Source organism: Notamacropus eugenii, chromosome 5 (genome assembly GCF_028372415.1).
Source record: "Notamacropus eugenii isolate mMacEug1 chromosome 5, mMacEug1.pri_v2, whole genome shotgun sequence".
Taxonomy (NCBI): Eukaryota; Metazoa; Chordata; class Mammalia; order Diprotodontia; family Macropodidae; genus Notamacropus; species Notamacropus eugenii.
Window position 1 is genome coordinate 370072759 of NC_092876.1, and position 12234 is coordinate 370084992.

Sequence of the window (12234 nt, forward strand, 5' to 3'; positions counted from 1 at the left end):
TAATAAACAACTTTGGCAAAGTTACAGGTTACAAAATAAACCCTCACAAATCTTCTGCATTTCTATATATTAGCAACAAAGTCCAACAGCAAGAGATAGAAAGAGAAATCCCATTTAAAGCTAGGGTAGACACTATAAAACACTTGGGAATTTACCTGCCAAAACAAACCCAGGGACTATATGAGCACAATTACAAGACACTTTTTGCACAAATAAAGTCAGATCTAAGTAAGTGGAAAAACATCAGTTGCTCATGAGTAGGCTGAGCTAATATAATAAAAATGACAATTCTACCTAAATTAATTTACTTATTTAGTGTCATACCACTTAAACTATCAGATAATTATTTTCTAGATCTGGATAAAATAATATCTAAGTTCATCTGGAAGAACAAAAGGTCCAGAATATCAAAAGAATTAAACAAAAAAATGTTAGGGAAGGTGGCCTAGTGCTACCAGATCTCAAATTTTATTATAAAGCAGCAATTATGAAAACTACTTGGTACTGGCTAAGAAACAGAAAAGTAGACAAGTGGAATACACAAGGCACTCAAGACACAGTAGGCAAGGAAGATAGCAACCTCCTGTTTGATAAACCCAAGGACTCCAGCTTCTGGGATAAAAACTCACTGTTCAACAAAAATTGCTAGAAAAACTGGGTAACGATGTGGAGGAAACTAGTCTTAGACCCATGTCTGACACCGTACACAAAAATAAAGTCCAAATGAGTACACTATCTAGGTATAAAGATTGATAACATGGACAAACTGGAGGAGCAAGGAATTTATTTATCAGATTTATGGAGACGGGAAGAATTTTTGACTAAAGACGAGATAGAAAGCATTATGAAATGCAAGATGGATAATTTTGATTACATTAAACTGAAAAGTTTTTGCCCAACCAAACCCAATGCAACCAAAATTTGGAGGGATGTAGTAAATTGGGAAAGAGTTTTTACAGCTAATCTCGGGGACAAAGGCCTCATTTTTAGAATATATAGAGAACCGAGTCAAATGTACAACAAGTCATTCCCTAATATATAAATGGTCAAAGGATATGAACAGGCAATTTTCAGAGGAAGAAATTAAAGATATCTATAATCATATGAAAAAATGCCCTAAATCACTTTTGATTTGAGAGATGCAAATCAAAACAACTCTGAGGTACCACATCACACCTATTAGATTGACAAACATGACAGAACAGGAAAATGATAAATATTGGAGAGGATGTGGGAAAGTTGGAACACTAATTCATTGTTGGTGGAGCTGTGAGCTCATCCAACCATTCTGGAGAGCAGTTTGGAACTATACCCAAAGCACTACAAAAATGTGCTTACCATTTGACCCAGCAATATCACTTCTAGGACTGTATCTCCAAGAGATCATAAAAATGGGAAATGGTCCCACATGTACAAAAATATTTATAGCAGCACTATTTGTACTTGCCAAAAACTGGAAATCAAGGGGATTCCCATCAATTGGAAAATGGCTGAATAAATTATGGTATATGAATGTAATGGAGTACTATTGCTCCATAAGAAATGATGAACAAGAATACTTCAGAGAGGCCTGGAAGGACTTACATGATCTGATAATGAGCAAAAGGAGCAGAACCAGGAAAACTTTGTGCACAGCAAAGACCACAGTGTGCGAGAGTTTTTCTGATAGACATAGAACTTTGTAACAACGAAAGAACTTAAAAAAACAAAATTCCCAATGGCCTTCTAAGGCAAAATGCCTTCCACACTCAGAGAAAGAAATATGGAATTCATTCGCAGAATGTAGCACATAATTTGTGTGTGTATGTGTGTGTGTGTATGTGTGTATTATGTTTTGATTTGTTATATGATTTCTTCCATTTTTTTTAGCTTGCCTACACAGCATGACTATAGTGAAAATGTATTCAATAGGAAAGTATGTGTAGATCCTATATAGAATTGTATGCCATCTTGGGGAGGGAAGGGGGTGGTGAGGGGTAGGTGGGGGGGGGATCTAAGTTTTATGGTAGTGATTTTAGAACATTAAAAATAAAAATAAATTACTAAAAAAATTTAAAAAACACAATATTTGGATGTCATTAATAACATTAAATAAAATTCTACTAAATAGAATACATCATTATCTGGGAATTCACTGCAAAGATGGTGTGTTATCTTTCATCAGCATTTAACCCTACAAAAATTATGAAATCATTAAGTTACTTTTCCTTCTTTTTTTTAGGATTCTTCATATTCATCTTCTACTGTGTAGCAAAGGAAAATGTCCAGAAACAGTGGAGACGATACCTTTGTTGTGGGAGATACAGGCTGGCTGAAAATTCTGGTAAAAATGCACAATATATTATTATTACTACACTTAAATGCTATTTCTTCTTCATTTAAGTTTGCAGAATATCTACAGGAGGACTAACAGAGATTATATATTAAGACTTGAATGTAGAAAACAATGTTTCCCAAAAGACCAGTATATCTACAAAAATTATAAATGAAACCGGCTCAAATTCAAAGAAAGTCTTTACTCAAAAATTTTTAAACTATAAATTTCATATATATAGTGTGTGTATATATATTATATTATATATAATACATATATATATATGTTGATAGTTCAATGGTCTAATAGCCTAATAGTCCATTTTCTTATATTCATTAAAAGTCCAATGTCAACTTGGAAACATTCAGTGGAATGCTCCAGAGACCTTTGCTGTTTAAAATTCTTATTAATGAATAGAATAAATACATAGATGACATTCTTATTAGATTTGCAGGTGACAGTGCTTAATAAGGCTGCTAACAGTCAAAATTCAAAAAAGATCTTGGCAGGGAAAACTACCGGACTAAATTTGAAAATATGAAATTTAATAGAGGTCTTTTAACATGATCACATATTTGAAGCTGCAAGGGACCTTGAAGGTCATGTAGCCCAGCCTTCACACTTCACAGATGAAAAAAGTTGAGATCAATGTAATGTCTTACACTTGGGTTCAAAAACTCAACTTCAGAAGTGTCTCTGGTGGAATGTTGAAAAGGCAATTTGCTTAGAAAAGATCTGGGGGTTTTGGTGTACCTCAGACTCAATGTGAGTCAACAATTATACAGCAGCCACAAAGCAAATGCAATTAGTCTGCAAGAAGAAAAGTAAAGTATCTAGGAATAAGGAGGTAATTATTTTGCTATGCTTCAGATCTTGCCGAAACTGTCATGTTCATCTCTTGGTACAACATTTTAAGACAGACATCAACAAGGGTTTTTTTCCAATATTTTTCATTGACGAGATCTAGAAACAGACATTGTTTCTGCCCCTCCCCAAGAGTCTAGAGTTCAAGGACAATGAAATTTCAAATGTTTATTGGAGATGGACTTCAGTGAGCATAATCTGATTGAGGGAAAAATCTCATCTAGCTCAAAAATTCCAGAAATCCATGTATTTAGAGAAGATAAGAAAAATAGCTTGGGATGAAAAATAGGATGATAATGACTTTGTGTGAAAGTGCTTGAAGGACTAAAAGCACCCTGACCTGAATGTCAAATAGAAAGGAAGCTATCTCTCACAGTGGATAGAGACTTGTCCCTGGAGTCAGGAAGACCTGAATTCAAGTTCATTTGTTGCCATAATGGCCCTGGGAGAATCCCAACCTCTCAGTCAGACATTACCAAATTAAAGACATCCAGAGGAGGGCAAAAGGCATCAAGGTAATACTCTATGAAGATCAGTTGAAGTAACTGGAACCATTTTGCCTGGAGAAGACTTAAGAGAGATAAGATAACTGTCTTCAGTTATTTAAAAGGTTGTTATATGGAAGAGGGACAACTAGAATCATCTTATCTGGTGAGTGTGCAGGCCTGGGAACAAAGCATAGAGTCTGAGAAGAGGCAAATTAAGGAGACACTTCCTAACAATTAGAGCTGTCCAAAAGGGCAATGGTTTGACTCAGAAGTGGGTTTTTTCTCATCAGAAGCCTTTAAGAAAATCCAGAAGACCATTTGTTGAGAGTATTGTAGAGTGAATTCTTACTCAGGTATGGGTTAGAATTGTTGGTCATTGAGATACCTACCAAATTTGAAATTTTTTGAGTCTGTGAAATGGAGTTCAAAAACAATTGTTATTTTTATATCCTGCTACACTACTGAGATTCTTCATGAAAGACTATTTTAACTTGATTGTTTCCTAACACTAAAGTTAAAGAAATTAACCTTAAAAAATTAACTTCGTTGTTCTAGATTGGGGAGGTTCCATTAATCAATCTGAAGATGAGCAAACCAGTTTATACAGTTCTTAACATATTTTGAATTATTTTAATTTGTCTTTTTTTTTCTTTTGGCCATATAACAAGGATTTAGATCTTCCTCTTACTGTTCATCATTTGGGGCAAGTAATTTCAACTTTTGGGGCCTCCCTATCTTAATTACCAAATTGGAAGTAATAATATTTTTGTAAGGAAATTGCTTTCTAGACTTTAATGTGTTGTACAAGTATAAGCTAATAATAATAATCATCTATAAAATGAGGAGTTCCATGATCTCTAAGGTCCCTTCCAACTGTACAATCCTATAATGCTACGTATTAGTTCTTCTAGTACCTGGCTCAGATGTCTTTTGAAAGAGAAAATTAAGAAATGGGAAATAATGAGAAAAACCTATTTTGAGGCATTTTCCATAAATATTATGGTTTTGTGATTTCTAATGAGATCCAGGAGTCTGTACCCAAGAAAAGGCTGGAATGCAGCACAAACCGTCCAATCAAGCTCACTGTCTAAATAGTTATGGCTGATCACCACATGGTCATTCCAGCCATAGTAGTGCTTTGCATCCATCATCATGTTAGCTGAACTGACCAATCTGGTCAAAGACATCATGATTAGGTTCATCAGCCAGGACTGAAAATAGAATCAGTAACTTTTGGTTTACTTGTTGAACAGTAAGGTCTTGAAATATGTAATTCCTTTGTAAGCTCTTAAAGTGTGATAGTAGTTTCTAGATTTCATTATCTCCCATATACCTGTCTCTTGCATTTTTGCTTCAACAAACTGCACTATTTTCTGTAATGCTTATTCTGCTATAGACTGGAGTAGAACTGCTACTAATGGTTTAAAGAAGCAGATTGTAAACCAAGGAGTGTCCAGTTCTTCAAATTCCTTACAATCAAACAGTAACTCCACTCATTCTACCACCCTGCTAGTGAATAATGATTGCTCAGTACACGCAAATGGGAATGGTATGTATATCTCCATCAAGTATTTCTTGATCTATTTTTTATGTATTTTTAAAAGTAGATCTCTCCTCTTGTGACATCATTTCTAATCCCAGAGCATAATTACACATGACTTGTTCATTAAGATGGTTGCCAATTAGAAAAGAGAAATAGTCATCCAATTTGATTCATGTTAGTGTACAGTGGAACTGATTTTCAAAAGAATATCCACTTCTGTTTTGAATTCTTACTGAATATAAAGCTTTAACGTTGCAAAGTCTGAGCAAAGTATCATTTTTAAATTCCATTGACTGTGCTCCTTGAGAACCATACTGAAAAGCTCAAATAAACACACCAATTCTTGTGACACCTTAACTAGACACTTCCTCTATACTTAAACCTTGCTCTTCTGTTACGTATTTTATTTACTAATCCTTTCTTCTGATATTGATTCTTTTAATCAATTTTCAGTTGCATAATACTAAAATATAAAATATGGCCTTCTATTTTATCAACAGGTGGATAGATTTTAGTTGTAATGCAATGCCCAGCAATTCTGAAACCTGTGTCAGAAATATCCACCTGTTTTTCCTTTATAAAATTGGGCTTATATAAGTCTCATCTTTAATATCTTTATGTGTTTTGTTTCCTAATATTTCTATTATTATATCATAAATAATTGCAATTGTCTTTGGCTAGTAATTATTAGAATGACTTTTCTTCTCATGCTGTTCATCACCCTTCATGACTTATTGAATACAGTTTGTGAGTGGCTAGCATGTCTGCCCAAAAAACTTCGAGTGTCTCAAAGTTGCATGTTCTGCTGGTATTGCCATAATGTACACAGATTCTGAAAAAATAAAAAAAGGTTCAGAACCTACTCCAGCTCTTTTACAGCCTTATACTATTTTAGAGTGAGAACTCTTATCATTTCCTATGAATAACAGGGGCAAGATTAGTTTCCAAGTACTGAGCAGAAAAAAAAAAAAATCAAGATCAGCTTAATCTGGGGTCAGAAAAAAAGAAATTCAGTTCCAAAGAGAAGAAGTCATAGGTGTGCAATGAATCACCAACAGTGTAAGTAACAGGGCATGGTAAAGAAGCACAACGTTGAGCGTCATAGTGCTCACTTGTATTCCCTGTTGCTGAGATGCTGAGGCTGATGGAATGCTAGAATTCAGGAGTTCTGAGCCACAACAAGACTAAAGATAATCAGATGTACACACAAGTCCAGCACCAAAATGTGAGACCTTGGAAGCGAAAGGCTATCAAGCTTGTCAAAGGAGGGGTAAACCAGCCCAGGTCAGCAACGCTCAGCAGTAGTTTCCATGCTCAATATTGGGATAAGGCCCATAGTGGTGGCTATAATTCCAGCCCAGGGGAGACATGGAAACTCAGTCACAAAAAAAACAAAACAAAACAAAACAAAACAAAAAAACAGGAATACCTAAGACTTTTGATCACAAGTCCATATCTCTTCAGGAAGAGGTTGGGTTAATGAGAGGACTGGACTAAATGGATTGGATTTTCTGATCCATTCCATGACTAGAATCCCTTCCAGTTCTAAAACAATTCTAAAATATTCACTGATCCCAAAATAAAATATAACTATGCCCTATAATTATTAAGGAGGAAGCTTCTCTGTGCAATGCACATGGTAGGAAGGAGTGAGATGTTCTCATTTTTTTAATAAATGGTTTGTCCTGCTAATTCATGAAATGAACCTGATGATTTTCCTCTAGGAAATGCTTCCACAGAAAGAAATGGTGTCTCCTTCAGTGTCCAGAATGGTGATGTATGCCTGCATGACTTCTCAGGAAAACAACATGGGTTTAATGATAAGGAAGATCCTTGTAACAGCAAGAGCCGAATCTCTCTCAGAAGGACTTCAAAGAGGGGGAGCCTCCACTTTGTTGAGCAAATGTGATTAAAAAAAATTCCCAGCATGGTGCTGAGTAGTTGGGGAGTACCAGAGTCTTAGTTTGAGGACATAAAGCTGACTTATTTAGTGTTCCATGTCCTTGGGGAGAACAGATCCAGGACTGGCAAGGACTGGAGGTTGTGAAAAACAAAAGAACTTCAAAATTCTGTTAGAGAAGATTCATCAGAAGCTACATTGGAATTCACATTTGTTTGCAGTTTGGGTCATCATTCTTTTCCAAGAAAATTGTTCTTAATATTTTTTTTAAAAAAATATTATAGTACTAAATAAATATTCTAAATAGGACTAATGTAAAATCCATAACTAATTACAACTTAGATGACTTTTGTTTCCTTTGTTATCATAACATGCAACAGCTGTTAATTACAATTTTTGTGAATTCAGTCCTTCTTGTTGTATATAAGTTAAATGTCACAGACCATTAGCATTTTCTTTCTACTTTAAAAACATATATATTTATTTCCTATAATGTAAATTTTCTTTTTCCTTTTGTGTAGAACAATGATTATGCTATTTTGCTTCAAGTTGTAACTTAGGAAACGTTAGCTGATCCAGTGAATTCCCAAATTCTGCTCTTTTTTAGCTTAGATATTATACAGTATGAAATGCATCAGTTTACAAGGGCCAACATATAAAAACTGAAATGTGTAAATAGGCTTAGTTCTTGGTTCTGATTGAGTCCTAAATTCTAAGATCTGATTCTTGTCCTTTTATTCCAGTTTAAAGGTATAGTTAGAAGAAGGAGATGAAGCATGATGCAGATCACATAACAGAACAATTCTAGTCACTGAGCAGCCTCATTCACTGCCTGTAGGAGTTAACCCTGTAGGAGGCTTTCAAAAGAAAGAAGAGTAATATGACTTTTTAATGGAAATGTATATAAGAAAAAAATTCCTATTTACTGTTCTTTAGAAGCAAGGTAACTGCATGGTACATGGTTGACATTTAAGACTGTTAAACTCTGGTTTACTCTGAGCTATAATTAATAAATATGTATATGATTTATATAAATATTAGGGGGCCTGTTATGTCTCAAAGACAGTTGTACAGTGACAAAGATAAGCATGAGATTGAGAATGGAAGAATAACTCATGATATTGTGTGTGTGTTGGTCCTTCATTGCCTAAAAAGACCATGCCATCAGAGAAATAATGGCATGACTTGTACTTGACTTTGTTTTTTGAGTGAGGGAGGGCTGTGCAGGTCACTAGCCTCACTTCTTCTCCAGAGCCATCTGAATTCAGTGACCAGATATTCATCAGGATGACTGGAGATGACCCAGGTTGAGGCAATTGGGGTTAAGTGACTTGTCAAAGGTCACACATCTACTGAGTGTCAAGTGTCTGGGGTAAGATTGAACTTAGGTCCTCCTGACTCCTACACTGGTGCTCTATCCACTGCACCACCTAGCTGCCCATCGAATGATATTATCATTCTTATGAATATCAAACCTTGATTTTTTACATATTAGATGGTTTTGCCTTTGCTTTCCACTTATAGTATCTTGGCTATTTCCCTAAGTATGTTCTTAATAGGAACTATATGAAATTTTTAGTTAGTTCTACCCTCTTACCCCCATGGAATCTACTGTATAGATTCACAATACATGTAAAAGTAAATGCGGGACCACAGGACAAACGATGATAGTATGATGTATTTCTGTGAGTGTTCTACTTGGTTAATTGCTTTTGCACTGTTTCTTTATATGATTTATTTAATTCTTTTGTATTTATATTTTAAAATATTGAAACTGGAAAAATAAACATCAAGTTCCTTTCATGAAGTTTTAGTAACTTTCATACAGATAAAGTGTTTGAAGTTCATTTGTTTAAAATGAAAGTGTCATTTAAGTACAATAAATTAGCAGTAACTTAATAATAATAAATTAGCCTGAGTACAAAAAGTATTATATTTTCAGAGAATTCTGAATCACACTAGGTCATAGCAGTTCTTAACTTTTTTTGTGCGTCATGGACCCTTTGTCATTCTGGTGAAATCTATAACCTTTTTTCAGTGTGTTTTTAAATACATAAAATAAAATAATGGGATTAGAAAGGAAACCAATTCTATTGAAATACAATTATCAAAATATATTTAAAAAGAAGTTCATGTTTCTTCTTTCAAAACTGTGACTTAAGTGGAAATATGTTCTACATGAGAGTACATGAATAACCTATATCAAATTGCCTATCATTTTAGGAAGAGTGGAGGGAAGGGAAGGAAGGAGAAAAATTTGGAACTCAAAATCTTGTGAAAATGAGTGCTGAAAATTGTCTTAATATAATTGGAAAAAATGGACCCAAAGTTAAGAACTCCTACATTTAGAAATATGAAGCAATGTGGATAAACTTCTGGCTAGTTTCTTATGGTATCACCCCTTTGCATTCTACCCATTTTCAAGATTCAGCAGTGCTATATATTCCTGGTTTGACAGAGCCAAAACTCTACTTCTATTAGCAGTGATTCATTTTCCTAAACAGTAGTTTTCAAACTGGGACTCTAGGGGGTATCCCAGAGGAATTGTAAGGGAATAGTGGATAGAAGAACTGAGATTTTCTAAACATTTTTAGTGATATTTATAGGAAATTATGTGGATTATACAAATGTAGCTAGACATTCTCCTCAAGTCTAAGTGTTGCATTTATTCATTCATTTAGTAATAAATTCAAATACACATTAGCAAGAATCTACAAAGATAAATAAAACATGGACTTTGTCCTTGATTAAATGGAGTTTAAGAGGCAGATAATCAAAATACAAATAAGAAATACATATATGTAGACTAATTCTCACATACATTGTATATACATATAGACACAAAAACTTCTCCAAGTCATCAGCTACAATAATAATAGTCAGCATTTATTTATTATTTCATGTTTTGCAAAGCACTTTACAAATGTTTCATTTTCTCCTCACAACAACCCTGGGAGGTAGGTACTATTTTTATTCCCACTTTACAAATGAGGAAACTGAGACACCAAGAGGTTGAATGACTTCTCCAAGACCATACATCTAGTAATTGTCTCAGGCCAGATTTAAATTGAGATCTTCCCAACTAAAAACCCTATTGTTCTATCCACTGAGTCTCCTAATTACTTGAGGACACTACAGAACTAGTGTTTGATGGTACCTTTAAACACTTCCTGGAGTCTGGCTATGTGTACTTGGGGTAATGAGAGGCTGTAAGATGAAAAGACTTGTTGCTAAACTTTACATAGAAAGATTCTAATGCTCAGCAGGAATGAGAGAGTTCCTCTAGTCTCTGATTCTATTCCAGAATCAAGATTATTCTGCAATCCTTGGTTCAAATGTACTTCCTTTTTTTGCCTCAGAAAGAACACTTGAAAGAGGATGCGAAAGCTAGACCATTTCAATACCATCTATGTTCTCCAAGTTACTAGTTCCACTTTACATTGAATGAGAAATCAACACTACATCAGATGTCTTGGTAACTTAGGTATATAGATAAGAGTCAAGTAGCCCTGTGATATTTTGAGTTTTCCCCACAATTTTTTAAAAAAATAATACCTACCTTCCTCTCAACCTCACTTGATGATTTAGCTGTCATCACTGCATTCATCTCCAGGGACTACGCTGTACAGCAACATCAAAAGTTCTCTCCTGGAAGACAAATAGTTGATATGAAAGTATATATAAACCATTAGTGAGACTTCTCTCTTTTTAATGTCTTATGAACACTCTTAATCTGTATTGCTAGAAATACCCCTTCTACGGACGTGTGTATTTTTACAAACATCCCAAGAGTTGAGTGAGTTTCTTTGGTAATAGTGTATTTTACGATTGTAAGATAAGGTCTAGAGCTACAAGGGACTTAGGAGGCCATGTAAACTAGCTCTGGGGTGGGAAACCTGTGGCTTTGAGGCCACAAATGGCCTTTTAGGTCCTTGGGTGCAACCTTTTGATTGAGTCTAAGTTTTGCAGAACAAATCCTTTTATTAAGAGGATTTGTTCTGTAAAGTTTGAATTCAGTTCAAAAGATCATACTTGAGGACCTACAGGGACACATGTAGCCTCGAGGCCATAGGTTCCCCACCCTTAGTCTAGCCCCTCTTCTTGGCAAATTGTACTCAACAAGTCACCCTCTTGTATCGAGTCACCTTGGTATTTTGAAACCAGGAATGTGCATTTATTAAAATACTTATTTTATTCATTTTGACTATTTCTTAATCTAGATTTGTGATTTCATAAGTGCAGGACCTCTCAATCTACTAACTCCCTTCACCACTGCATATCAGAAACTCTTCTTAGAGAGTTTCCTGGGAGCACTGGGAAGTTCACTGACTTATCTGATATCACAGAGTTTGAGTTAGGTTCAGAATTGTGAATGTAGATCATCTTAACCACACACCCAGCTCTCTATCCACCACATCATGCCATTTTGTTTTGTTTTGTTTTGTTATTCCTTTTTCAATTTTTTTTTGTTATATTTTAAGTTCCAAACTATCTCCCTCTCTCCCTCCCCACTCTGCACTACAGAAGGCCACCATTATACACACACACACACACACACACACACACACACACACACACACACACACATGCAAAACCACACTATGCATTTATCAGTTCTCTGGAGGTGGATAGCATCTTCCTTCTCACAATGTTCTCTGTCTCTTGTTTATTCATGAATTCTTCTCCTATCCATAAATCTGATAGGGAATATGTTCCATGTTCTTCTAATTTACTTATGATATCTCCTTTTATGTCTAGCTCATGTATCCATTTTGATGTTATCTTGGTAAATTGTTTTATAATTATATTTATGAAGTTCCTGGGTTTGTCTTGGCAGGTATACTCCCCGGTATTTTATGCTTAACGGTTATTTTAAATAGGATATTTCTTACTCTTTCTTCTTGCAGAGTTTTATTGGTGATATATGGAAATGGTGATGATTTCTATGGGTTTATTTTCTATATTGCTACTTTGCTAAAATTATTATTTGTTTCCATCAGTTTTTTCTCTAAGATTTTCCAAGTTTATCATCGCATCTTCAAAAAGAGATAGTTTTATTACCTCATTGCCCATTCTGAGTCTTTCATTTTCTTTTTCTTCTCTTATTACTCTTGCTAACATTTCT

The 12234-nt window shown here is 34.8% G+C and overlaps 1 protein-coding gene across 12 annotated transcripts in view; it reads left to right on the top strand.

Moving 5' to 3' along the window:
- Positions 1-8916, top strand: part of ADGRG2 (adhesion G protein-coupled receptor G2) — a 178896-nt gene extending 169980 nt beyond the window's left edge. For all 12 annotated transcript variants that reach the window (XM_072614198.1, XM_072614196.1, XM_072614197.1 and 9 more), the window contains 3 exons: positions 2222-2323; positions 5063-5215; positions 6934-8916. In XM_072614198.1, coding sequence (XP_072470299.1) covers positions 2222-2323; positions 5063-5215; positions 6934-7118 — 440 coding nt within the window. In that variant the 3' untranslated portion in view covers positions 7119-8916. The remainder of the gene's footprint in view (positions 1-2221; positions 2324-5062; positions 5216-6933) is intronic.
- The last annotated feature ends 3318 nt before the right edge of the window (positions 8917-12234 follow it).